Source organism: Polyodon spathula, chromosome 22 (assembly GCF_017654505.1).
Source record: "Polyodon spathula isolate WHYD16114869_AA chromosome 22, ASM1765450v1, whole genome shotgun sequence".
NCBI lineage: Eukaryota > Metazoa > Chordata > Actinopteri > Acipenseriformes > Polyodontidae > Polyodon > Polyodon spathula.
Genome location: NC_054555.1, coordinates 1,710,320 through 1,737,879, shown reverse-complemented (window position 1 = coordinate 1,737,879; position 27,560 = coordinate 1,710,320). Strand labels below are relative to the sequence as shown.

General features: G+C 41.0%; 4 protein-coding genes across 4 annotated transcripts; 2 read left to right on the top strand and 2 right to left on the bottom strand.

Annotated features, from left to right (window-relative positions):
• Positions 1-244: 244 nt before the first annotated feature.
• LOC121297487 lies at positions 245-3,489 on the top strand. The gene is made up of 4 exons (XM_041223837.1): positions 245-316; positions 703-855; positions 2,009-2,182; positions 2,804-3,489. The coding sequence occupies exons 1-4, from the start codon at positions 245-247 to the stop codon at positions 3,482-3,484; spliced, it is 1,080 nt and encodes a 359-aa protein (XP_041079771.1). The 3' UTR covers positions 3,485-3,489.
• A 1,900-nt stretch (positions 3,490-5,389) lies between these two features.
• Positions 5,390-8,131, bottom strand: LOC121296811 (trypsin inhibitor ClTI-1-like). Its single transcript, XM_041222632.1, has 4 exons — positions 7,998-8,131; positions 6,147-6,187; positions 5,956-6,065; positions 5,390-5,606 (listed from the first exon to the last, which is right to left on the bottom strand). The coding sequence occupies exons 1-4, from the start codon at positions 8,053-8,055 to the stop codon at positions 5,555-5,557; spliced, it is 261 nt and encodes an 86-aa protein (XP_041078566.1). The 5' UTR covers positions 8,056-8,131; the 3' UTR covers positions 5,390-5,554.
• A 1,837-nt stretch (positions 8,132-9,968) lies between these two features.
• Positions 9,969-11,094, bottom strand: LOC121296810 (serine protease inhibitor Kazal-type 1-like). Its single transcript, XM_041222631.1, has 4 exons — positions 10,980-11,094; positions 10,767-10,807; positions 10,562-10,671; positions 9,969-10,182 (listed from the first exon to the last, which is right to left on the bottom strand). Exons 1-4 carry the CDS (start codon positions 11,032-11,034, stop codon positions 10,125-10,127), a joined length of 264 nt encoding a protein of 87 aa, XP_041078565.1. The 5' UTR covers positions 11,035-11,094; the 3' UTR covers positions 9,969-10,124.
• Positions 11,095-15,643: 4,549 nt separating this feature from the next.
• On the top strand, positions 15,644-20,256 carry LOC121297007 (neuropeptide Y receptor type 6-like). Its single transcript, XM_041223011.1, has 2 exons — positions 15,644-15,888; positions 18,007-20,256. Exon 2 carries the CDS (start codon positions 18,219-18,221, stop codon positions 19,350-19,352), a length of 1,134 nt encoding a protein of 377 aa, XP_041078945.1. The 5' UTR covers positions 15,644-15,888; positions 18,007-18,218; the 3' UTR covers positions 19,353-20,256.
• The last annotated feature ends 7,304 nt before the right edge of the window (positions 20,257-27,560 follow it).

Here is a 27,560-nt window from a genome sequence, read left to right as displayed (position 1 = left end):
AAAACATCAGCAGAATAGAAACCGAAGATACGACAGCAAAAAAATAAAGCGATAACAGATGTGTTAGCCAGTTAGATGTAGGCTCTTACGGAAGAGTTTCACTTTAGTTCAACAGAATCCCTTTCCTTACCAGATACAGAAAAAATCCCCCAACCTTTGCATAGACTTGTTTTGCGTTTTCATCTTACTGAAAACTAGAGTCTGTAAGGAGCCCAGCTCAAACGAGCTGAACCAGCAGCGCAAGATGTCAACAGAAGCAAACAAGCCTTATGATCCACCAGACACTGCCCCCAAGTTCGTAAAGAGGAAGGATGATGTAAGTAACTATTTACTGTATTATTATTATTATTATTATTATTATTATTATTATTATTATTATTATTATTATTATTATTATTCGATAACGTAAGTATTACATGTATTCTATATTGTACTTGCATGTCTTACATTTTGACGTAAAGAAATGTATTTATGCGGTTGCAATGTCGGGAAACTGGAGCGTTTTTCTTTGTTCGTTTTTTGTGCTTGAACAACCGGTACAATATTTCACCAATCAAAATCTCTTAATTTTAGACGGTACAGCAATTAAGTAATTGAGTGTTTCTGAGGCGTGGTCTCGGCCCTAACAGGTAACTTAAACAATAAATTGGTTTATTTGTTGCACCTGGAAAAGGGTCCCCGTCTTCGGCTTTATCTTCCGAGGGCACGGGTCGTTACAATATTTATGAATGTTTTATATGTTGTTTGTTTGTAGCTGGTGATGATGATCCAGACACATTAAGGGCAGAGATGTCCTGTGGTCATGCTGTAGATCCAATTTCATTGACTCTTTGGTGCAGAAGTTTGCTGGACCAGGTAAGGTTTCTGTCTCCTATAGTACAGTGTATTTCCAGGTGTTCTGAAATAACCAAGGTGTAGCAGCATCCACCTGATTACTATCTGAAGCATTGGGTTTTGCTGTTCCTCTGGGATTATTTGTCACCTGATCGGTGTCTGATGCATTGGGTTTTGCTGCTTCTCTGGGATTATTTGTCACCTGATCGGTGTCTGATGCATTGGGTTTTGCTGCTCCTCTGGGATTATTTGTCACCTGATCGGTGTCTGATGCATTGGGTTTTGCTGCTCCTCTGGGATTATTTGTCACCTGATCGGTGTCTGATGCATTGGGTTTTGCTGCTCCTCTGGGATTATTTGTCACCTGATCGGTGTCTGAAGCATTGGGTTTTGCTGCTCCTCTGGGATTATTTGTCACCTGATCGGTGTCTGATGCATTGGGTTTTGCTGCTCCTCTGGGATTATTTGTCACCTGATCGGTGTCTGATGCATTGGGTTTTGCTGCTCCTCTGGGATTATTTGTCACCTGATCGGTGTCTGATGCATTGGGTTTTGCTGCTCCTCTGGGATTATTTGTCACCTGATCGGTGTCTGATGCATTGGGTTTTGCTGCTCCTCTGGGATTATTTGTCACCTGATCGGTGTCTGGTGCATTGGGTTTTGCTGCTCCTCTGGGATTATTTGTCACCTGATCGGTGTCTGATGCATTGGGTTTTGCTGCTCCTCTGGGATTATTTGTCACCTGATCGGTGTCTGATGCATTGGGTTTTGCTGCTCCTCTGGGATTATTTGTCACCTGATCGGTGTCTGATGCATTGGGTTTTGCTGCTCCTCTGGGATTATTTGCTGTATTGACTTGAAAATGGAAAAGAATGATTTGCATGGCATCCTAACCAACATGGCTGTCTTTTGGGGGTTTGCTTATTGAATTTGCATGTTTAAAGTTTCTGAAAGCTGTTTGGGGCATATTAACTATCCTGCTGTAGATAACCATGATCATTTCAATTACATAACAACTGTGGAAATGTGCACATTGCACCCTGGAGTAAAGTCTTTGATAATAAAGTGAAATGCAGAAGCGAAACAGTGATTTATTGTCACCTGTGTAATGGCTTATATTTAGCATTCTTAAGTGAAGCATACCCTAACTGTAAAGTTTCTTGCGGAACTGCAGGGACAGTACACATGCATGTGCCCTGCATTAAAGGATGGCAGCACAAAGAGTTGTGAAAAACTGTGGCCTTATCAAGAGGTCCGGAGGCTGGCAGTGCTAACTGATGAAGAGCAGCAGAATTTTGAGGAAAAGGTTGCCAGTTTAGCCGCTGCAAAATACTGCGAATTTAAAACGGTAATTTTTATCGTCTTAAACATGCAGACAGAAATTTCGATTTTTCCAAGACAGGCGAAAACAACTCTCTATTCTGCTTTTGTTTTCAGCTTTTATAAATATCTGGAAATAAAAGGTTTTAGATTTTCTTTAAGCACAGGGAATGTGGCTGTGTGTCTCTAGGGATCTGAGCCTCATCTTACATATCAGTAAATAGACAGTTGTACATACTTGCCATATGGACCTTTATGGATGATAATTTATAGACAAGGTGTACAATATTGTAAGATGTACAGTAGCAGCTAACACATCATAAATCTCTACAAAGGATACATAATATTACATTTGTAAATGTATTGTAAACATTAAAAAATATTGTTGTTATAAATACCCTGCAACAGTGTTATAAGTGACAATATCAACACCTTCAGTATAATCAACATGAAACTTCCCCCTGGGTATTTAGTCATATTGTTGTAAAGCAGTTTTTTTTTTCTTGTCTCTCATCTTTAACATCTTCAATAACATGTTTATAAGTGTTTTTTTTTTTTTTTACGGATCCTTAAACTGCAGCTTGATCAAATTTCATCTCGTGTTTATATATTTTACTTGTATTCTCTTTTATAATCTTTTCATGTCCAGTGCCCAGGGTGCAAGACGTATGTGGAGCGGAGGGACCTTGGTAATTTGAATGTTCACTGCACCATCTGCACAGCTAAGAAAGCAAAAGCATACGAGTTCTGCTGGCAGTGCATGAACGAGTGGAAAGGACTTGGCCCGCGCTCTGACCGATGTGCCAATGAGCAACTTCAAGCACTGGAGAACTGCCCTCTGATTAGCTTACCCGGAACCAACATTAAGAACTGCCCTCTGATTAGCTTACCCGGAACCAACATTAAGAACTGCCCTCTGATTAGCTTACCCGGAACCAACATTAAGAACTGCCCTCTGATTAGCTTACCCGGAACCAACATTAAGAACTGCCCTCTGATTAGCTTACCCGGAACCAACATTAAGAACTGCCCTCTGATTAGCTTACCCGGAACCAACATTAAGAACTGCCCTCTGATTAGCTTACCCGGAACCAACATTAAGAACTGCCCTTCCATGCGAGCTTGTCCAACCTGTGGCAGTGTTGTAGAACACAAACTGACAGGCTGCAAGAATATAATATGCAATCAATACAAGGTTGAATTTTGCTTTGCCTGTCTAGAGCTTACCCCTGTGTGCCAGGCAGCAAGGCAGAGCTCTTGGTTTTCTGTTTGTGCCAAAGATATTGCACCAAGGCAGACATCTATTCCTGTCTGGAACAGAGCAAACTGAAGCAATCCTGCCACTAGATAAATATGGTATATAGGATAAAAATGATAATGTAAACCTAACAATATAAAAGAGTGAGAATGAAAGATTTTGAGTGGTTTGGTTACAATATATATATATATATATATATATATATAATATATATATATATATATATATATATATATATATATATATATTATATAGAGGAAGAGAGAGAGAGAGAGAGAGAGAGAGAGAAGCAATCCTGCCAGAGAGAGGAGAGAGAGAGAGAGAGAGAGAGACAAAAATGATATTGGGATGTCTGGCTATTGCTCATTAGATTTGGGAAATGCTTCTGCCAGTGTGTTTAAAGTCAATACAAAATGTAACCTTTTACTCTTTCATTTTCTCTTGCTGAATATTAATCACAATAATAATTTTAAAAAGAAGAGTTTTATTATTGAAATGCTTTTATGGGATTAAGGTCCCATTTTAAATAAAGACATTGCTGTTATTGTTAATTGCTGTTTGTATTGTCCCAGTTTCTATGGGTGTGTATCTACCAGTCGAGCTACAGTATTGTTCATTCAGCTTCATGCAGCTTCTGTTCTTACTCTGCTGTTGTATGTGATCTAATATGAGGGATGTGTTTTGTATTGACAGAGTATATGTAGTAAATTACATCACAAACACATTCATAGATACAAGTACCGCATACTGCAGTTCATTTATTTTTGTCTGACATTGAAGTGCAGGTGATTTTTGACATGTTTTCTGAGGGGGGTTGAGATGAACATTTAAAGGAACACACCTTACAGACATTCTCTAGCATACTAGCATTCCTGTTGTTCACTGTGGGCAGAGTTTTCAACAACATTTCTTTAGAAATACAGATTATTCCTCTGACTGCGAATTCTAACTCTCCCAGGAAACAAACAACCGCTTCAAGCACCTTCTCCTTACTGACCAATCACTGCATTAACATACAAGCCTGCTGCCATTGCACATTCCATATTACAGTTATCAGCGTGGCATGAGAGTGGATGACCCGGTCGCACATCAACAGCATGGACACAGAACACTACAGAGGAAGACATGCCGATGAATACTTTGATGAAAATTGCACAAGATCAAGATGTAATTCGGTAAGCACATAAGGTATAGCTGTGAAAGTATATTAAAATAGCTGGTTTACAGTCTGCAGCACAATGTCTTGTGATCTCAAGAGACATATAAAGATGTTAGTGTGAGACACAGATTGACAGAGAGACACCTGCATGTTTTGATATTTGATTTACAAACGAGGAGTGTGCTAAGATTCCCCAGGTGCATGTAGTTAATTTCAGCAGCTTTATTTCCTGTTTGTGTTTCAGGGTACTGTAATGGGCTTTGGTTCACCATATTCGATCTTGACTATTCACTTTTCCACCAGTATTCCATCGTTCCAGCTGCTGCTTGTATAAACGGAGAATGTGGTGCTGTCAGGGTGTGATACCAATAATATCCACTAGAGGGCAGTCTGCCCTAGTCAGTCCTGCTCCAGGTCCTCTGCAACATGAGTTTGCCAGATGCAATTGTAACCCTGGCTGTTCTTTCAACAGCACCTGCTTCAATTTGCAAATGTACAGGCATGCTCACTTCACAGCCATTCCAGTACAATGTCACCTAATTTATAGTTAAAAAAATAATGTAACAGCAAAGTAAACCACTTGTTATTGAGAGCATTGCTAGAGATTGAATACACTTTACGCAAGCTCTTGGATGACAGCATGCACATGAAAATTAACGTCTCATCTGCTATCATACATATACACATATATTTTAAACCTGTGCCAATACTTAGCGGCCGATAGCATGAATACCATTTACTTTCCAAGCCAGTCAATCAAGAAACGGCATTCCCCATACAGAACTGCACCACAGGCCCCCACAGAGACACTGCAAATATTTAAAATCAACACTTCTGCTTATTTTATTTAATTACACTTGTCCACATTAAATACATTCAAAAGATACACAATTTCAATATGCCATTAAGAGGGGGAGGGGGCGGGACACCAGTGGTCACAGATGCGTTTTATTCTTGTATTTGTTGCAGCTGCAACCCGACACTCAACACTGTGTACGTTTCCAGATTCTGATTTCTTCTTTCTCTTCTCCATCCCTTTTATAGTAAAAAAAAAAGTCAATAAAGTGTGCAAAGTACACTAACCAAGATTATGGCAGTCTCATTCATGTCAGCTTTTGGTTACCTCTGTGTGCCATTGATCTTCAACAGGCACCTCTCAGGCAGTATCAATGCATTATAAATAAAAAACGACATCAGTGACAGATTTAAAAAGCTCTGTTTCTGCATCACAGTAAAGTCTTGCATCACTAGCTAGAAAGTCAAACTGCTCCTTGAACAGCAGACTTCATCATGCCCTGTGCTGGAACAGCCTGCTCAAGGACTGTATCCAGACCAGGACCCGGTGCAGTGGAAACACAGCTACAGTACAGACAGGAATACTTACAAGATTGCCAGGCACAGCATGCACTCATTGCTATACGTGACACCCTTAGTGGTACAGACGGGGTTAAATTCCCGGGTGCAGCCAGGCAGGAGATAGTTCTGGCAAGCAGGCTGGGGAAACAGACGTTACAGTTAACCGGGGGTTAAACAAGCAGAAAACAAACAAACACAAAATTGAAATCCAATCCTTACCAGGTCACCCCTTTTAGAAATAGGGCCCCCACTCACCAGAGCTGAAAGAAAGAGCAACACCACAAATCAGACAACAACACAAACTCTGCAGCAGCTCCAGACACTACATGCACAACCCTTGCAGCTCCAGACACGCGCCGCACAACCCTTGCAGCTCCAGACACGCAACGCACTACCCTCGCCATTCCCTGGTACAGCAGACCGGGGCTCAACACACATTGCAATTGTTAATGTGTAATTAATTGCAATTCCAATGTTATTTTAACTAGCTGAACCTGCATAATTTTACATACAGTGTATTTCAGTCTGTACAAAAGGCTTTTAGGTTAGGAACTCAGTTGAGTGAAGATCATTTTATGTTTACCAGTGGAGACTTGCTGTCTTGCCAGGACTATCATGCATGCTGCACAAAGTTCACCAATTAAATTATAACTAGAGCTTTTCATTTTCTACTCTCCTTCAACAATTCAAAAGACACCTGTTAAAGCCTTTCATGTATTTCAATCACAACTGAGAATCGTGTTAATAGTAACACTGATTTTAATTTACAGGGTTTTTCTATGGAATTAATGTAGTGACTCATTTTTATTAACAGGTATCAACTGAATTCTTAGAGTAGAAGACTTGGGCTAAAGCACCAAAAATTAGAACTTGTGTACCTGCAGCAGAACCTACACATTTAATAAAGTTAAAACGCGACACTATGTAGACAGTATGCTGTGCAAAGTGAAAACAGAGAGCATTTTGTGTTACAAGTAAAGAATCCAACAGATGTGCAGGTCTCTTTGCACGTTCATAAGCCTTTGGCTTAGAAAAGCGAAGACAAATCATAACTCAGTTTGTTTAGCAATGAATTACAGTGTTCACGGACATGGACAAACCAAAATATATTGTGTACGATAGGCATATATAACTAACACACACGGCACTCTACTATTAGACCCTTGATATTGTGAAATAAACAGGGACATCCATTCCACAGACATTCGGGCACTCATAAGAACATAAGAACATAAGAAAGTTTACAAACGAGAGGAGGCCATTCAGCCCATCTTGCTCGTTTGGTTGTTAGTAGCTTATTGATCCCAGAATCTCATCAAGCAGCTTCTTGAAGGACCCCAGGGTGTCAGCTTCAACAACATTACTGGGGAGTTGATTCCAGAACCTCACGATTCTCTGTGTAAAAAAGTGCCTCCTATTTTCTGTTCTGAATGCCCCTTTGTCTAATCTCCATTTGTGACCCCTGGCCCTTGTTTCTTTTTTCAGGTCGAAAAAGTCCCTTGGGTCGACACTGTCAATACCTTTTAGAATTTTGAACGCTTGAATTAGGTCACTGCGTAGCCTTCTTTGCTCAAGACTGAACAGATTCAAATCTTTTAGCCTGTCTGCATATGACATGCCTTTTAAGCCTGGAATAATTCTGGTCGCTCTTCTTTGCACTCTTTCTAGGGCAGCAATATCTTTTTTATAGCGAGGTGACCAGAACTGAACACAATATTCAAGATGAGGGCTTACTAGTGCATTGTACAGTTTTAATATTACTTCCCTTCATTTAAATTCAACACTTTTCACAATGTATCCGAGCATCTTGTTAGCCTTTTTTATAGCTTCCCCACATTGTCTAGATGAAGACATTTCTGAGTCAACAAAAACTCCTAGGTCTTTTTCATAGATTCCTTCTCCAATTTCAGTATCTCCCATATGATATTTATAATGTACATTTTTATTTCCTGCGTGCAGTACTTTACACTTTTCTCTATTAAATGTAATTTGCCATGTGTCTGCCCCCCACGCATACATCCACTATACAATACTGCAACTAACAGCAACGCTACAAACTAAACTACTCACTGGTGAAGCAGAGAAAGAGCATGACGGACAAAACCACAAGAAACGCGGCCGCTTTCATTCTGGCAGTGCTGTGCTACTGAGTCGTTACCCGTCTGTCTTCTCTAAACGCTTCAGTACAAGAAGAATGTTGAACTTGGATCATCTGGGTTGTTTATATTCGCACCCCTGCCCGTCCCTCCTCTCTTATGGGTACCAATGATCAGGCCCGCGGTAATCTGTCTTTGAAAACACACACGGGAGTAACCCGCCCCTGTGACTCGTTACAAACACAGTATTATTCTACGAATGTGTTGCAATATCCTGAGTTGCTGTTGAAAGTTGTAGCCAAGGACGTCATATATTTAAGTACTGACGTGCAAAAATGAATGAACTGCGTATAGAATACAATTATTATTATTATTATTATTATTATTATTATTATTATTATTCAGCATGCACACACAGATGATTTCGGTCCAGGTATTTCTAAATTATTTCATAGATCCTGCTGATTCTGTACTGGGTTATATAACATAAACCTGGATTGCAATGCTTGAGCACTGGAAATGAAGAACACAGGTTAGCAGGTAGCCTTGAGCCTTCCAGTCCAGGTCAGCAAAGAGACTCCAACATCACCAAAAAATAACTTAAAAAAAAAAAAAAAAACACACACAAAAAACGCATTTATAAACAGGCAGAACTTTTGTGTGTGTGTGCAATTTCTTTATCAGTGTTGGAATAAGTAGTGCAGTGAAATTTATGGGGCTTTTGCGTGTGAGGGGTGAGGGAAGAGGGAGGGGGAGGGACCGCGGGAAACAGCTTTGGAGAACCTTTAAGCCCACACCAGTATACAGCTCAATGATCCCTCTGGGTTCAAAAACTCAATGACGTCGCATTGTCCCGCAGTTAACATTGGGTCTACGCGGGAACCCCCAAAGGACATGAAATGTTTCAGCCATGGCGAGGGAATTCACACAGGACCCCTGTTGAAGGAACTCGCTCACTAGGGGGTTCCCTGGGGGAGTTTTAAACAAAAGATATACAGGCACAAAGCAGAGCCCCCATTAAAAATCTCATGGCTCATTAAAACACTTGAAACTCTTTGTATTAAAAGGTTCAGAACACCTCCCATGTTTTCTATCGGCAAAGAAGAGATAGCCGACTGGAAACAATTTCATTCTTAACTACTTATCATAGGAACTGATAGATAGATAGATAGATTATAGGGATAGAAATAAGACTCTCACTGCATGGCAGTTTGATCCATTCCTGGTTTTACTGTGAGTTTAACAAGACAGGCCTGAGCTTATTATTTACACACTGTGGCTAATCAAGCACGTAGTAAAACCTAGAATGGGTGAAACTGCTGTGCAGTAGGAGTCTTATTTCCATCACTGTATTACAGAGCAATCAACGGAAGAAATCCGTGTTGGTAACACTATTCACGAACATGATGGATTTAAACGATCAGATTTTGCTACGGACGAGTTGTTTCACTTCTTTGAACCACAGAATCATTCTTGCGAAGTGTGTAGATGCCTTCTCCCCTGACATCGTTAGAACCGTGCCCTTTATAAAGCTATTCTTAAATGCTGGTCAATGCCCCCTGCACAGGATGCTGAAGAAAGAGGCTGAGGGTAAGTGTAGGCAACAGTGCTGTGCGAGGGGTCAGTGAGAATGTAGCAGGGTACGGATGTGTTTATTCGAAGAGTGCAGTACCAATGCCTCGTTAAACTGAAAGTTCTTGGCCAGAGGTTTCTCACAAGGAATGCCAACCTCCTTTAAATCAGCAGACTTCTTTTTGGTAAGCTAATACCATTAGCATGCCTCACGCATCGGTTTCACACTATCGTTCATATTAATGATATATATATAATATATTCAATAATATGCTGAATATTTGCATAGTAGTACTTTAGACACATGTTAAAGCCCGTCAAAAATCAACAATTTGTAACAATACACCCACCCAAATGAGACACTGCAAATCAATACTTTTGGTAATTTATTTGAATAAGGCACTTGTCCATATGAAATATTCGACACACCTTTTTAATATAACATTACAAAATGGGGGGGGGGGCAATCACAGGACAGCGGTTATTGGTGTGTCTTCATTTTTGGTTTGTTGCAGCTGCAGCCCAATGCTCAAACCCACGGATTACACGAGCCACGAGAGGCGATTCGGATATTTTGTTTTCCCTTCCTAAAAAAAGCGAAAAGACATTGTAAATAAACAATGTGCAAAGTACTCTAACCAAGAGCAACCATGACATTTCAGCTCCCACACAACTGAAGTCTCATTTGTGTCAGCTTTTGGTTACCTCTGTGTGCCATTGATCTTCAACAGGCACCTCTCAGGCAGTATCAATGCATTATAAATAAAAAACGACATCAGTGACAGATTTAAAAAGCTCTGTTTCTGCATCACAGTAAAGTCTTGCATCACTAGCTAGAAAGTCAAACTGCTCCTTGAACAGCAGACTTCATCATGCCCTGTGCTGGAACAGCCTGTTCAAGGACTGTGTCCAGACCAGGTTCCGGTGCAGTGGAAACACAGTTACAGTCCAGCCAGGAATACTTACAAGATTGCCAGGCACATACTACATTCGTTGGCATACTCAATGCCATCAGTGCCACAGACTGGGTCCAAGTTCCGTGGGCAGCGAGGCAGGTTGTAAATCTTGCAATCAGGCTTAGAAAATAGAAGTTAACGCAGAGTTAGATAGACAGCCAGAATTCAAATTACACGAGACAAAGTAATTTAATAAATTCAAATCCAATCCTTACCATTTCACCTCCTTCAGAAATAGCACTTCCGCTCCCCAGAGCTGAAAGACAGAGCAACACCACAATCAGACAACAACACAAACTCTGCAGCAGCTCCAGACACACTCCATGCACAACCCTCTACAAGGCATTGTCCTGTATCGCAGCTTTAACACAGCACAGCTGCAAAACAGTAATAATAATAATAATAATACAAACTGAATCATTACTCACTGGTGAAGCAGAGAAAGAGGACGACCGACAAAACAAGACACATGGTAGCTTTCATTATGGCAATGCTGTGCAACTGTCTTCTCTGAAGGCTTCGATACTAGAAGAGTGGTGAACGAGGATCATCCAGGCTCTTTATAGTCACACCTGTGCCCACCCCTCCTCCCTCACAGGTACCAATGATCAGGCTTGTTTACAATCGAAGGGCAATCTTTGAAAACAAGTGGGGCAGCTCAGACTGACCCTGTGACTCATTACATGCAAATTATTATCACATGAAAATAAAAAAAAATAAAAAAAATGAATGCACCACATATAGGATGCATTATTATTATTATTATTATTATTATTATTATTATTATTATTATTATTATTATTATTATTATTCAGCATGCACACACAGATGATTTCGGTCCAGGTATTTCTAAATTATTTCATAGATCCTGCTGATTCTGTACTGGGTTATATAACATAAACCTGGATTGCAATGCTTGAGCACTGGAAATGAAGAACACAGGTTAGCAGGTAGCCTTGAGCCTTCCAGTCCAGGTCAGCAAAGAGACTCCAACATCACATTTTTTTGTGTGTGCGTGTGTGTAACTTCTTTATCCGTGTAGGAATAAGTGGTGCAGTGAACTTTATGTTATTGCTTTTGCAGTGAACTTTATATGGGGCTTATGTGTGTGGGTGTGGGTGTGGGTGTGTGGCACGGCAAGTGGATATAAGATTGTGCAAGAATGTGTTAGTTCAGTAGATCAGCAGATACTACTCCACCCTCTGGCTGTTGGGATGAACAGTTGAAATGAAGTCTTCTTTGCCTTGTGGATAACCCCAGGGTCCTCTTTGCATTGAAAGCAGCAGCAAGGTTAACACCTGCTCACACTTCGAAACGGGTCAAACTCATGAACTAGCTGAGCCGGCTTCAAAAAAAAAAAAAAATCCCTTCCTCACTTTGTGGGAAATGGAAATCAAAACTTGAGATATCAACAGCGCCCCTTGCACTGAACAGACATTTATATAACTTCTTAAATTACAGAGTTGTAAGCCCTGTCAAAAGCAGGTATCTTTATGTGGGTTTTTAATGAAAAGGAATGCTTCTGATCTATGCAGTAGCCTTTCACAGAATGTGCATGCGAGCTTCAGCTGGTAAGAGCTAACCTGGATTTGCTCCCCTCTGCTTCGTGGTTCAGAAGACTGTAGCGAGCTGGAGAGATCCCTATAACATATCATGTTGTTAACCTCCTTGTGTGTATGTTATGACAAACATTTTGTAAAACACTGGCATGTCAGCTGATAGGGGCTGCTAATCCAGCACAAGATGATCCACTGATGTTTTGCCCCAGTGGAATGTGAGCCCCCTTCAGCAATCTGACTCATGCATAGTAGCCATTACAGTCTGCTGCAGAGGGACATGCAGTCAGGGACAGCTGCCACAAGACTGCCAATAGAGAAGCAAGAGTCAGCAGGGCAGCCAGGTTCATAGGGGTGCAAAAATGCTCTAAACACACGATAAGCATCACAGTACGGGAAACAGCTGATGGGCTTCTTTGTATCTTGTGTAATGTGATAAACCGACCATTAACGGTTTCCCTTTCAAAAGCAATACTGCCATGTGACAGGAGGAGAATGCATGCTTGTCAACTGCAGATGACACTTACTCACCATTTACGGTTCATTCAAGCCACGGATACTTTTATATTGATCTAGCCGTCTGAAATGCCTTCATAGGAGAGAGATGTATCAGGTGGAAATGGCATTATATTTGAAATGGTTCTGAATGGAGACCAGCTTCATTATTATTTCTCAAGGATCTCCAGCTCTAATGAATCCCGGGGAAGAAGCAGTGCAGACTCCAGAGCACAGCATTTTGTTCTCATGCATTGTGTCTCTCTGTAAGTGCAAAGGCAAGCATGTTATTGATAGTACGGTATCTGGAAGAAAAGGTCTTGGGGAAACATGTGGCTTTTTAAAACAAGGATGGGTTAGAAGCAGAACTGTATATCATGAACAGTCTGCTTCTGACCTGAACAACTGGATACATTGTCGAGCTAATGGCTTACATTCTAGTCATAACTGTAGCTATCAAAGAAATGTAGCACTCGGCCGATGGGAACCTATAACACCAGCTATTATTTTGGCTATATATGTGGCCAACACTGAACTAGATAATTCTACTGTTTGTCAAATAAAGCTGAATGGAACCTCTATATAAGCCATAATATAATACAAGCATAAAAATAGATGCTGTGGACAGAATGATTGTGGGTTGTTAGCCTGTTATAAACTGTTTTTATTGGTGCTATTACTACTAAAGTGTACAAATATTTAATCCATGCCAATAAGGGGTGTGTGTAGAAGTGTGTTGTTCTTATTCGCGCTGTGAAAGTGCGTTTCACTGGGGTCACTGACTGCTGAATGTGTGTTTAGCTGTGCTGTAAATAGTGAAATCCGCTCTACAGACAGCGTGCCCTTGACAGAGAGCAGTGAACTGATAATACCAAGATTACACTGATTGCAGCTTGCAAAATAATTCATTAAAGTCATTCAGCTGCATAAACAGTGGCGTATGTAAAAACTATTTTCTGCAGCTAAATAAAGAGGTTTCACACCACCTTGTAGCAGTCTCTCTAATCCATGTAATTACAGCTGCACTGTTGCAATTCTCTTGAAACTAAAAATGAAAATAGCTTTATTCCGCACAATTGCTATGTGCAATTTAAATGGTGAGGGTCAGTATATTGATGCCAGCTTTTAACCAAAGGATCACCTTAAGCACACATTCTGTAATAATTGATTCAGGATCTGTGAGCAAGTGTGTCATTCACACTTTCACCACCTGGTGTAGTGGTAGTTCCATGTACAGATGTTTCAGTCAAGGTAACTACTCTCTCCAGCCGCTACTAAGAGTATGAGGGTGATGATGTGTGCAGAAGTGAATCCTCCCCTCTGTCCTTGATTTCCGGTTGTGTCCTCTGTGTTCTGTCTCACAGTGTTCCGGAACTATGGGACCAGGTGGCAACCCTATCTACACCTGGGACAGGTTGTGGCAATGCAGAGAAACACTAAATTAAATTGAATCTCTAGATGATTAACTATAACTATTTTGTTTACAGTGAAGATAATGTCCACAAATGTGTACTTTTCTGTTGCCCAGAAACTGATTGGAACTGATAGCAGAGAGGTGAAGTTATTAATACCTAACGTGCCCAAGGCCATGGAAGAAGCAGTATTCATTAACATGCAACGCAGAGCTGTGAGTCTCAATGCCAGGATACAAGCTGTCGTCCTATTCTGCGTTCACAAGTCTCACTGTCAGATGAAGAATGTGTAAATTGTATTCATTAAACATTTGTAATCCATATATATATATATGCATTATATATATTTTAATGTTTGTAACGAGCTACAGCAACCTCTAGTGGCAGTGCTAGCATATTGCGGTCTATTTTTTGGTAATATGTTTTTTTTGTTTGTTTGTTTGTTTTCCTAGAACAGCAGTGCAAATAATAAGAGAAGCGACTTAATACATGTGCAAAAGGTTAAACCACAATAGAATGACTGAATGATTTAACCGTTACAATATACCTTCTCAAAGTCTTTATTCAATAACGTACATATTCTGCATTACGTAACGTACAACAGTTAAGACTCCCTAATGAGCGACGGCAGCGACGGCAGTTTGTCATACTAGGCTGATCTATGATATGTAGTCCAGGGTGACAATTTTCGCTTGCTCTGTCACCCAGTAGCGTGCCGGTACTTCCAGATTTAGGACTACACGCTGCACGTGTAGGTATTGTTGGTGTGTCTATGTACTATGCTTGTCTGTCTGGGTCTGTCATCGGAAAATGCAGCAGTGCATACCTTATGAAAGATTACCACCATATTTTGCATTTTTCTGCAGCTCTCCCATGAATTTCCCCGTGGTTATAATATGCATTTATAGTAGTTCAGCATGCTTTGCCATGTATTTCCTATGTAATATGCTCTACCACGCCTGTCTGGGTTTTACAATGCTTACCTGTGCTTTGCCTTGCTTTCGCTCTGCTTTTTTACACTTTACTATGCCTTTACAATGGGAAAATTGTCTAGGGTCGGGGTACCCAATAAAACGCGTACATTTCCCAATATTTGTTCTGGAATTTCCAGTTGTCTGTTAAGATCAGAAGCATTTTCCCGTAATGTTTGCGTTGAGATAAAAATAAATAATAATAATAATAATAATAATAATAATAATAATAATAATAATAATAATAATAATAATTGTATCTGTTTCTGTTATTGTGAACTGCTACGTATTGAATTGTATAAGTTTCTTTGAGTATTCCTATACAAAGAAATGTCGATTTTAATGTTTTTTATTATTTAAAAAAGAATGTCACTAAAAGGTAAACATGTACAGATAGTTAAAGGGTTAAGATGTTCTGCAGTTAACAATGAATTCTTTTCTTTGTGTCCTTCCCTTTCTCTTGCATTGTCAGTGTTTTTGTGATTCAGACTGCCTGCTGTCTGTCTATCACTCGTTCATCCCTTCCTTACCATCTACCCTTCAGGGCGGAGCTATGTGGCCCCGCCCTGCTGCCTCTTCATTGGTGCAGATCCCATCACCGCTGCCTGCTTGTTGCAAACTGCATCTTTATCATCCACAGGCTCTGAGCAGCCAGGAAAGCATGTTCATTTGCTGTCAATCAGACCACCCAGCCCTCTCCCTCCCTTTCTCTCCTCTTCTGTGCACAGGACTCCACCTGAGGAACAGACAGCATACCAGGAAGATCAGCTGTCCTAACCTCTCCCTCTCTCTCCTCTTCTGTGCACAGGACTCCACCTGAGGAACTGACAACACACCAGAAAGATCAACAGTTTGCAAAGAGTAAACTACAGCTCCCTCGTGTCTGGTATTATAAAAAGAAAGGTAAGATCGCTTTCACAGTGTAATGTGCCTTTTTAATTCAGATGTTAAGAAGGAGTTTTAATATGGGGAAAAAGTATCATGCAGTTTTCCAAAAAAAAAAAAAAAAAAAATACAAAATCTGGAAAATATTAGACCTTTACATCAGTGCACCTTACATCAAGCCAGGAGGAATCTCAAATACTTAATAAACTGCTAAGTTCGTTTTCATTCCAGTTATCTCTGTGTCCATTGTATTTGGTAGTGCTTAGGACTGTAGATGCATCTGATTTTATACTGTGTTTCCCTCCAGTCACTGTCAGTTGCCTGTCTCTTCCAATATCTGCACATCATCTCTGTCTTTCTCTGTGTCTGGAGTCTCTTCCAGTACCTGCACATCATCTCTGTCTTTCTCTGTGTCTGGAGTCTCTTCCAATACCTGCACATTATCTCTGTCTTTCTGTGTCTGGAGTCTCTTCCAATACCTGCATCTCATCTCTGTCTTCCTCTGTGTCTGGAGTCTCTTCCAGTACCTGCACATCATCTCTGTCTTTCTCTGTGTCTGGAGTCTCTTCCAATACCTGCACATTATCTCTGTCTTTCTGTGTCTGGAGTCTCTTCCAATACCTGCACCTTATCTCTGTCTTTCTCTGTGGCTGGGGTTACTAACAGCTCAGGTCTATTTTGAGATCTATTTTGGTAGCTGGGAGATTAGTGGAGACAGGTGGAGACTGATGGAGATGGGTGGCCTCTCTTTTTGTTAACAGATGACATATATGTGAGAAAGTAACCCAGTGTCCGTCTGCCGACAGTCCGGATTCTATCTTCCCACAATGCCAGCTGATTGATGGTTTTTGATTCTTTGAGGACTGGGTTAATCCTTATAAAAGTTTACTGTCATAAAAATGTGATAAATCATTGTAGAATGCTTGGGTAGGCATTGTAAAGCCCACAGAGGTATGGTAACCCATGCTAAATGCTTAGTAAAAGCAATGGAGAAACTGAAAAATTACTGGACAGAATTACCGGACAAAATTACCATATTTACTGCGGTAGACTTTTATAAGAGAAGCCACCATAGAAATGTGAAACCTTGAAAGATTCTACAGCCTGGTCCAAGGCTAGCAAAATTCTGAACTGCTAGAATTTTCAGCAGGACTCTGCACTCCAGAGGTTTGATGCATGAAGACAAATGATAAATGGATATAATTATACTGCCGGGCAAAGCCTTCAGTTCTTGGGGAAGTGTATATACACAATGAGAGCTGCAAATTGTAACACTAGAGCTTGTCGAGGTACTTCAATCTAATTAGATTAAAAAAAAAATGTAAAAAAAAAAGAATTTGAAATGAGCTACTAAATATCACCTGTTCATTGACCTGCAGCGCTGGCCATCTTCAAGGAAAGGTTGTCCTTCTGTAACGAGGCTTAATGCTTTGATTTAATTAGGCGGCAACACAGCTATGTGCAGTTACATTTCTTAACTCTAGGGGGCCCACATTCCCCGTTTGCAATGAAGGGGCTCTTTTGTGAAATGCATACTTTATTCAGACACGTTGTCTTTGTCGCTAGCTTTTTGTCGAATCTGGAGGGCATGTTTTCCTCAAGGTGTCACCACCTTTCATTTTGTTTTACACAAGGGTCGTTTCAGACAATCAGAGCACAGATAACCACTCACAGCCAAACCGTGTCAATAAATATACCCTGAACCATGCACTGATACTGCTAAACATCTCATATAGTCATGCAGTTATACTCAGTCCCAGAATGAAACGGCACCACACCTGATTTAAATGTGATGTTGTTCAGTTTTCCTTAATGCTTGCTCCCTGTCATCACACACCGAGGCTGCAGTTCAATGAGATTCATGACATCATGTTCATTTTATTGAGCCTTCAGTCTTCGAGCAGAACAGACGGAGCCCTCACAGCCTGTTATGTGAAGCTGAACTGAACATTGCAGAATTGATATCTATATATCCTTGAAATGCTTGGGAACAATACACTGAAAGAACAAGGTCATTTTTTTTTTATTCCCCCCCGACCCCCCCGTTGAAAGCAGTAATTGAGATTTGAAAAACATGGTTTAAGAAATGCCAGTCATTTTTGCTTGCTTTGTTTTATTGATAATGTTCTGTTGCAGGTAACCTGACCTCGAGGGAAGGGAAAGACCGCCTGCTTTCTGAGGCGCCACACAGGAATAAGAGGATGTCAGTTTATCAGAGAGATAAGGCAGGTAATTCATTCTGATATCATGAAATAACAAGGATGTCCAGACTGCATTGTTGAAGGATTAGGTTCTGCTATCTGCTCAGAACGCTGGTGGCTGACAATCCTGTTATATGACTCTTTAAAATGGGTGACATCACACACGACACCAACGAGAGTCTCCTCAATTGGACGGCAATAGACAGCTTCAATAGCAGCAGCTGGAGGCCCCACTTCTCTGACTATGACTGCCAGCCTTCTCTGTACATCCTGTTGGTGCTGGTGATGGCCTACAGTGTAGTGACTATCGTGGGCCTCTTTGGGAACCTGTGCCTAGTCATCATCATCCAAAGGCAGAAGGAGACACACAACGTAACCAACATCTTGATCGCTAACCTCTCCTTGTCGGACGTGTTCATCTGCATAATGTGCATCCCCTTCACTGTGGTCTACACACTGATGGACCACTGGGTGTTCGGGGAGCCCATGTGCAAGGTGAGCTCCTTCGTCCAGTGCATGTCCGTCTCCGTGTCCATCTTCTCCCTGGTCCTGATCGCCATTGAGCGGTACCAGCTGATCGTCAACCCCAGGGGGTGGAAGCCCAACATCTCCCACGCCTACTGGGGGATCATTCTGATCTGGATAGCCTCTGCCGTCCTGTCCATTCCCTTCCTGATCTTCCACCACCTGACTGATGAACCCTTCAAGAACCTCACCGCCCACTCCAGCTTCTACAGGAATAAATACGCCTGCATGGACGACTGGCCCTCCGAGGGGGACCGCCTGGGCTTCACCACCTGCCTGCTGGTGGTCCAGTACTTCGCCCCTCTGTGCTTTATCTTTGTGTGCTACCTGAAGATCTTCGTGTGCCTGCGTCGGCGGGGTGGGATGGTGGACCGCCTGCGCGAGAACGAGACCAGGGTGAGCGAGAGCAAGCGCATCAACATGATGCTCGTCTCTATTGTGGTGGCCTTCGCTGTCTGCTGGCTCCCCCTCAACATCTTTAACATCATCTTCGACTGGAACCACGAGGTCCTCCTCAACTGCCACCACAACCTGGTCTTCACGCTCTGCCACCTGGCAGCCATGCTGTCCACCTGCATCAACCCCATCTTCTATGGCTTTCTCAACAAGAACTTCCAGAAGGACCTCAACACCATGCTGCGTCAGTGCTGGTGCAAGGCTGAGCAGGAGGAGTACGAGAACATCGGGCTGTCCAACATGCTTACAGATGTCTCCAAGGCATCTCTAAAACTCCACAATGCTCCACCCAACAGCTAGCAGGAGAGCTTTTAGAACACAATGATGGCCCGTCTCACCCAGTTGTCCAGTGAGCTCTAGGAGGCTGAGCTGTCACTGATGAACCCTGGACCAAATCAACCTTCTAAAATGTTGATGTCAGGCATCTTGTTGTTGTTCTTGTGTGCTGTGGAGGAAAAGGGTTAATGTGATTCATGTTAAAACAACGTTTGAAGTAATATGTGACAGAGGCACAGCATCATCATTGAAACTCTGCAGGCAGCAAGACTGTTTTCTGTTACAGTATCTTTCTGTGCAATTAGATTTGAATGCTCACTGTAAAAGAAACATAAAATCATTTTCAAATTCCACCAATCACATGCACAATATCAACAATCAGTCTTCTACAGGTGCACCTGGGAATTGTTCCACTGGCATCTCTTTATTTGATTTGTAAATCAAATGGACCTTAGAGACCAGATTCCATATTTCAAACTTAGTTATTCTATTTATTCTTTAAGCATTACACAACATAAGGTGTAGTCACAACCTGTGAAACTTCAATGGACAGACATGCTGTAGCATTCAGCCAAATCCAATATATACTGACTGTCTCAGCCAATCGGGTTCTGATTAGAGTGGTTATTATCCCACAGGTAGAGTCCTTGTAAATGCCAACAAGACCTTAGGAAAGTCACTTATCATGGCGGCATGAATTTCAAGCAGCCAAAGTGATCCAGTCCAAAATATAATCTAAAAACACATTGAAAAATGCCTTCATACACCACATGTGTTTGCTTTAAAATACCTTGTGCGAGGGTAACTCCCTGTTAGTTGTCTTTGGCTCAGGTCACCTAATTGTCACAGTAGTCAATTACACCATGTAACAATTTTTTTTTTTTTGTTCCTGGGTAGTAAGTGTTATTTCCTAATTGCTTATGCCTCAAAAGTATAGAACATGGCTATTATTCCCCACAAACTTTGCTTTTGTGACCAGGACAGTGATATTTCAAAATATCACTATTTCCAATGGGAAAACGGGCAAATGTGTGTCTTGTCGTTCACATAAAGTCAGAAAAAAACAACATATGAATCCAGATTAACATGTATTTATACTAAAGTAATACAAAAATGACTACAAAAGATTTAGAAGTGAGTAGTTTTTCGAGATTTACGATTATACTGTAAATAACACTTGTGACACAACACCAGTGGGAAGCTTTAGTTACATGTTTTTATGACTATGTATTGCTGTACCCTGTTATTTTTATTAATATTAACTGTGTAACAGTGTTTATAACAACCTTTATAACACATGTATATATCTGTTATTGTCTGATGGTCCCTACTACAGTGTCATTGTGTGCTGTAACAGGTTGACATGGTCACCTTTGACAGCAAGTGATTCTACCTACACACATAACTGTAAGCTGGTTTTACTCTTTTTAATGGTACTGTGAAATATTGAGTTGTACAATGCTGACATTCCTGGTGATAACGCTGTACGTTTTTGTAAAGGTTTGCTACATAAAAATAAAAAATAAAAAATGTAACTTTTTTTTCCAGATATCATTTCAAACAAATGGAAAAATACAATTTTCCTAATAATTAAACAAACTGTTTAAGTGGATAGAGTAAAATGTCACAGATGCTAAATATGTAAGGATTGAAATCCCTCGTTGTGTGGTTTAGGGGCTGTGGCGTTTCTGTTGTTTTCTGTTTAAAGCTCATGGTAATATGACAGGTTTTGCTCCGTGAAGTTTCGATATGACTCTTCAATAATGTTTACGTGCTCAGTGCGTTGCTGGGTTTTGATAGAGGAATGTTCAAAGCTCATTCTGTTTGTTATTTGCTTGTCAATGTATTTGCACACTGAAATAATGTCGAAAGTGTACTGGTACAGTTTTGTAATATGTTTGTGAATGTATACCTGTATGGGCCGATTTGATGTCGCCCAAAGTGTACCTTATTATTGATCAAATAAAATGGTGCTGTGTGTGTGTTTTGAAATGTGATTTTGCTAATTTAAAAGGAAAAGCAATCCCAGTCCTTGTGGTTTATTACAGGTCTGTAATCTCTCAGTGAAATAAGATCAAGCCATTTTGACTGCAGAAAAATCACACTTACAAGTCTCTCGTATACTCTCCCTCTGGGATTCGTTACAAAAAGAAGCAAAAAACTGCTTCTGCCAATGCTATTCTTCCCTGAAACATTTGTCTGCCTCAGCATGCTATACCCGCAGAACATTTATTATAACACTTTCAAATGGGTATTACATATTGACACCAGAGTCTAAAGTAAAAATGATCTTTGCAACAACCAACAAGAACTGAAAAAAAAAATAAGTTGCATCTTAAATTTTGTTAAAAATAAACAATATAAACTGTCATCAGAAATCATTGAGGAAACAGCTGGAGATGAGGAGCCTTAGTCGGACTGAGATCAAATTACCTAAACAAGCACACTGATTTGTAAAAATGATTGTCTCTTCTCTCTCATTGTTTTTCACATTCAGTTGAGATCCAGGCACAGTGTAAAGTAACATAGTACAGCAATGACTGTGTGTGTGTGTGGTGTGTGTGTGTGTGTGTGTGTGTGTGTGTGTGTGTGTGTGTGTGTGTGTGTTTGTTTCGTTGGGTGGGTGGGGGGGCTGGGTGGAGGTAATATGTCACACTGATTGGCTGCAGGAAGATTGCATTGAGGAGATTACAGCTCTCTTACAGACCATAAAGCTGCTCAAAGAAAATTCAATTTGCAAGCCTTCCTGCAAGATAAGGGACATGTATCTGTTTGGGTTTTCAAGAAGCCTCTTTGTTTAAGAAAATTGCCTTTTAACAACCCTTTGCAGCAAAGGGGAGATTATCTTTTTTTTCACTAAAACCCCAGATTCTATGATAGACAAGGAAAGTTTCAAGTGGCTATTGTTGACATGAATTAGAGCTAATCCTCACCCTCAGACTCAAACACTAAAGACTCTAGTTGATTCACAAGTATGGTTACTGAGATCCTCAGGGTCTCCTAGTCTTTGTTCCTCCCATACTTTCAATTGCAGGTCTGCTCAATCTCCCAGCTTTAATCAACTCTGTGGCAATGGAACACCATGAGAAAGAAAAAAACACTGGAGACTTCCTCTGCTGTTTGGTTTTAGTTTTGTAAAAAGAGCAGGTTGTTGTTATTCTCCTTTCAGATAAATAGTTCATCAGACCTCTGTGTTGATGTCTTTCCTCCCTCATCGATTATTTGTGTTGCTCTCTCAGAACCATCCTCTCTTGCGTTGCAATAAAAACGTTAGAAGCAGCACTCATGAAATCTATCCTCGTCACAGAGATGCCAGGGTCAGAAAATTCAAATGAGTGTGAATTGAAAAAGAGAACTGGGCGAGATTCCCTTAAAAATGCATTTTCATTTCCTCTCATTTTAAACGTGAAACTGATGCAAAAAAAAAAAAACTAAGCTCCTGAAAGCCTTGAACAAGGCTGGTCATGCCTGTCATCATCTGTTCTTACTTCACTGCTGTCTCTGAACACGATTCAGAATCAAATATAGAAAAACCAGCAACCACTTATCATGCCTGTGGTTTTGAAACTATATAGCTGTCAGTGCACAGCTGAGACAGGCAATACCTCTGCTAAGTAGGGTTCCCTGGAACAGAAAAGCCGAAGATGTCTGAATTGTTTGAACAAGGCAGAATGATGTGTGGGGGGGTTCTAATTAACCAGCCTGGTATTCAGCTGCAGATTTGAATGGTTAGGTTCTTCCACTTTTGTGACATGCTTGAATGAACTCTTTAAGATGCAGACTGTTAGTTGTTATCCTATAATTATTCTTTTGCAGGCAGGCAGTTACTCAGTGTGTAGCTTGGTAGAACTGAACAGATCTGGGACTGTGGCATAGGGGATATGAATGCTTATATATTATTATTGAAATAATAAAACATACAGACAACAGCGCCTTTAAATAGGTTGTGATTCTGATAGAGGAATTTTTTTTAATATGCTGCACTTTTTTTATTTTTTGTTGGGTTTTCATGTTAGAGATGCAAAAAGTAATGTCTTTTGCATTTTTTAATAAACATTTTTATTATAATTTGAAATACCTTGCATGTTAAGTCCATTGTAACTATGCATAATAACATTGTAATTATGTGTAAGCACACATGTATTTACTATGTAACTACTCTGTAAATACACAGCAAACAGAGACACTTCATATCAAGTGTTATCCTTGTATCTATTTTTGTAATTCAGTTGTCATGCATTTTTTTCTGCTGGTGGATTCTTCATTTGCTGTCAGCCTGATTTGCTCAAATTCTTGAGCGAGAGTGAGGGAGAGAGAGAACAGAATTATTCAGTTCTGCAAAAGGAATGCAGACTTGTCTAAAGAACAGGAATACTGTTGCATTTGAAAGACCCAGCACAGAGGAGCCTGACCTGTGTGAGTTCTCTCATCTTGTTAAAAAGACAGCTGTGTATTATAGCTCAGTCTTCCAGCTGAAGTATTTAGACATTAGCAAGTAATCCCATGCTTTCATTACAAGCACGATGGCATATTCATGTCCTTGTTAGGTAAAACAGAAGGGCATCCAAACCTAGACGCTACATCTATCTATCTTAAACTAAAGCAAAAAAAAAAACAGGACTCAAGGGGAGCTCCTTTTTTCACAAACAGTACGCTCAGCTCCTTGGACACAACCCTGATGTGTTTTAAGAACCTAAGGTGTCACTTGACTGAGGCAGTGAAGACTCCTATACTACACAGCAGAGCACAAAGTACAGTGCCAGGGTAATAGTATCTGATTCGATTGAAGCTATCTAAACCCTGATCCACAGCCCGCTGTCTTTATTATTAATTGAAACCTCACTGTCAGAACACTAAGAAGCATGTTGAAATTATATTTTCCCTCTGGCTTCTCCAACAGGATAAAGTAAAGTGGAGGCTCATTTACCTGAAGCTCCGGTAAAGGGCAGAATGAGCAGGGCGATGTATGCTTATTTCACACCTCGCAGTTCACTTCAGGAATGCTTCAGAAGATCACCTGTAACTGCATGCTGAGCGACTTACAGAGCTGTTTTAATTGGACAGGAGTGAAGATTAAGAGGGGGAATGGTAGCGATTGATGAAGGTATACAGGCTGGCAGCTATACCCTTTCCTGAATCTGCAAGGCTTCTGTGCATTTACGATCTCAACTCTGACAGGTTAAGAGCTAGGTTCACAATGCTCTTTACTCCAGATCATCTGTATTGTATTGACATTAACAATAATGGATTCATATTGAAATACAGAGCAGCTGTACTTGAATGGATTCTGGAGTCTTGCCACTATGCTCATTAAGGATGCTGATATATCCCATTGATTCACTCTGAAGCAGCTGAATAAAGCCTGGCTAATACCTGCATTTAAAACTGAGATAGCGATTGGCGCTGACACTAATATAGACCTCTCTGAAAAAATAATTTCCAATAAAACTACTAATTTGGTCTTATCTCACTTATTCCCCTGACGAATGCATATACTGTTTGTGTTACATCTGAAGTCATGTGCTCTGGGCAGGTTCAACATGACACGTCCGAGCAAACTGGATCATTGCAAATATCTTCTTTGTTTTGTTATTGAAACCTGCTGACCCTGTAAAGCTTGCAATTAATAACTTCATAAAGAAAAATACATTTACCGTACATGATAGTAGCATCACTTGTATGGCTGTTCTGTGCACATTTGTTATTGACTGTCTACACCTGTAAATGTGGGTAGCAGTGCCTGCTTCTTTAAAGACAAAGTTAACTTAGTATAAAAAAAAGAGTTTAATAGAGTGCAGCAAAGTGACAGGGTGACAATCATCATAAACCAGCAGCTATAAAGGGGATCCTAATTACTTGTGCTGCAGTGGATTGCTTCTTCGAGAACAATAACTTCCTGCTGAGAGGCACACAATGGAATAATCCCTACTCTGGCACTAATTGCTGTAACTACCTGTGCTGTGTGAAGACAAGCACTGCACAAGGGCTCCGATTGTGAATTTCTAAAAGCTTTCAGGCAGAGGCATGTGGAGTTACAGGCTTGAACACCCCTTTAAGATTGCATTTCATTGTGCATGCTCATTGTCAGACCCTAGTAATTAAACCCATCTGATGAGGCTTGTTAGCAAACCCGGTTTTCATTCCAATCACATCCTTAATAATTGAATTGAACCAGTTAAACCCCTGACCAGGTCCAAAAGCCTTTAATGATTTACTATATCTATAAAACCTGAAATGGACTCACACTCCAGGACTGGACTTGCCTACATCACCTGTCATGATGGAAACCACACAGATACTGTGAACTGAACTGTCAGGAGTTGGAGGTTAAAGGCATGAAAGTGTCAGTCCACAGCAGGCACTGCAGGCTAGTTAATAGGCTAGTTAAAGGCTTGTCTTTTAAACCTGCCGTTCTTTTCACCACCAGTTTCATTTGATTACTGTCTGCTTCCTGCTGTGAAGTGTGGTCACCTGATGCTGTCAATGCCAGCATGCAATTCACTTCTTCAGCAGAGAGACTGATTGCTCACTCTAGTGTGTGTGCAGGCTGTCTCAGAACATGTAAAATATGAGGCGCCTCTCATCAACTGAGGCGATACAAGACTGATAGGAACCTCTAAACTAATGACATTGTTTATATGCTATAGAGCGACATGGTTAATAAGGGTAATGGCTTGATTAATAACAGACTCCTCTGAAATGTCAACACCGAGGGAGGTCTGATTAGCCGGTTGAAAAGCTAAGGAACCAGCTTCACTACAAAAAGGCTCCCAATGGCATTCACTTCCACCTGCAGCTTCACTACAAAAAGGCTCCCAATGGAATTCACTTCCACCTGCAGCTTCACTACAAAAAGGCTCCCAATGGCATTCACTTCCACCTGCAGCTTCACTACAAAAAGGCTCCCAATGGAATTCACTTCCACCTGCAGCTTCACTACAAAAAGGCTCCCAATGGCATTCACTTCCACCTGCAGCTTCACTACAAAAAGGCTCCCAATGGCATTCACTTCCACCTGCAGCTTCACTACAAAAAGGCTCCCAATGGCATTCACTTCCACCTGCAGCTTCACTACAAAAAGGCTCCCAATGGCATTCACTTGCACCTGCAGCTTCACTACAAAAAGGCTCCCAATGGCATTCACTTCCACCTGCAGCTTCACTACAAAAAGGCTCCCAATGGCATTCACTTCCACCTGCAGCTTCACTACAAAAAGGCTCCCAATGGCATTCACTTCCACCTGCAGCTTCACTACAAAAAGGCTCCCAATGGCATTCACTTCCACCTGCAGCTTCACTACAAAAAGGCTCCCAATGGCATTCACTTGCACCTGCAGCTTCACTACAAAAAGGCTCCCAATGGCATTCACTTCCACCTGCAGCTTCACTACAAAAAGGCTCCCAATGGCATTCACTTCCACCTGCAGCTTCACTACAAAAAGGCTCCCAATGGCATTCACTTCCACCTGCAGCTTCACTACAAAAAGGCTCCCAATGGCATTCACTTGCACCTGCAGCTTCACTACAAAAAGGCTCCCAATGGCATTCACTTCCACCTGCAGCTTCACTACAAAAAGGCTCCCAATGGCATTCACTTGCACCTGCAGCTTCACTACAAAAAGGCTCCCAATGGCATTCACTTCCACCTGCAGCTTCACTACAAAAAGGCTCCCAATGGCATTCACTTCCACCTGCAGCTTCACTACAAAAAGGCTCCCAATGGCATTCACTTCCACCTGTAGCCTCACTCTCCGTCTGCTCTGTCTGGCGCTATTAACAGAAATCATGATTTGGAAACAAGCCCAAAAGCTCTTAACACCTGAAATGTATCCACTGTGAATTGATAAACAATGTTGTCAGGGTGGGCTGCATGGTGCCACTTCAGTTTAGAGCTTCATAAAAACAGCACTCAGTGGATATTAGTCCAAACCTCAAATCTGACACAATAGCATGCATTTGGCAGTCTGCCTAAGAGAGGGCAATGTTTGATGGGCAGGACTGTGTTCTCAATGGGGAGCTCTCTTGCTTGTTGCTAAGACTTAAGAAACATCTTTACTTCCTTTGAAGCACATATTGGGAGTATGAGTTCTATGAAGAGCTAAATTAAATAGATAGTTCGGATGAATCCTTATTACTGCACAGAAAGGGAACCTCGAACATACAGCACAGCGCGAAGGCAAATTATCCGAAAATAGTAACAGTTACCTGTAGGGTTCATATGTAAGAAGCAGCT

What these genes read in the sequence shown, in the direction of transcription:
- LOC121297487 (XM_041223837.1), top strand. Translation starts at nt 245, where the DNA reads ATGTCAACAGAAGCAAACAAGCCTTATGATCCACCAGACACTGCCCCC. An exon ending in GCAGAAGTTTGCTGGACCAG is followed by an intron (nt 856 to 2,008) that starts GTAAGGTTTCTG and finishes GCGGAACTGCAG; the next exon opens with GGACAGTACACATGCATGTG. An exon ending in AATACTGCGAATTTAAAACG is followed by an intron (nt 2,183 to 2,803) that starts GTAATTTTTATC and finishes TTTCATGTCCAG; the next exon opens with TGCCCAGGGTGCAAGACGTA.
- LOC121296811 (XM_041222632.1), bottom strand. Translation starts at nt 8,055, where the DNA reads ATGAAAGCGGCCGCGTTTCTTGTGGTTTTGTCCGTCATGCTCTTTCTC. An exon ending in TTTCTAAAAGGGGTGACCTG is followed by an intron (nt 6,066 to 6,146) that starts GTAAGGATTGGA and finishes CTGTTTCCCCAG; the next exon opens with CCTGCTTGCCAGAACTATCT. An exon ending in ATGCTGTGCCTGGCAATCTT is followed by an intron (nt 5,607 to 5,955) that starts GTAAGTATTCCT and finishes TTACTATAAAAG; the next exon opens with GGATGGAGAAGAGAAAGAAG.
- LOC121296810 (XM_041222631.1), bottom strand. Translation starts at nt 11,034, where the DNA reads ATGAAAGCTACCATGTGTCTTGTTTTGTCGGTCGTCCTCTTTCTCTGC. An exon ending in CCTCTTTCTCTGCTTCACCA is followed by an intron (nt 10,808 to 10,979) that starts GTGAGTAATGAT and finishes TCTGTCTTTCAG; the next exon opens with CTCTGGGGAGCGGAAGTGCT. An exon ending in TTTCTGAAGGAGGTGAAATG is followed by an intron (nt 10,672 to 10,766) that starts GTAAGGATTGGA and finishes CTATTTTCTAAG; the next exon opens with CCTGATTGCAAGATTTACAA.
- LOC121297007 (XM_041223011.1), top strand. Translation starts at nt 18,219, where the DNA reads ATGGGTGACATCACACACGACACCAACGAGAGTCTCCTCAATTGGACG.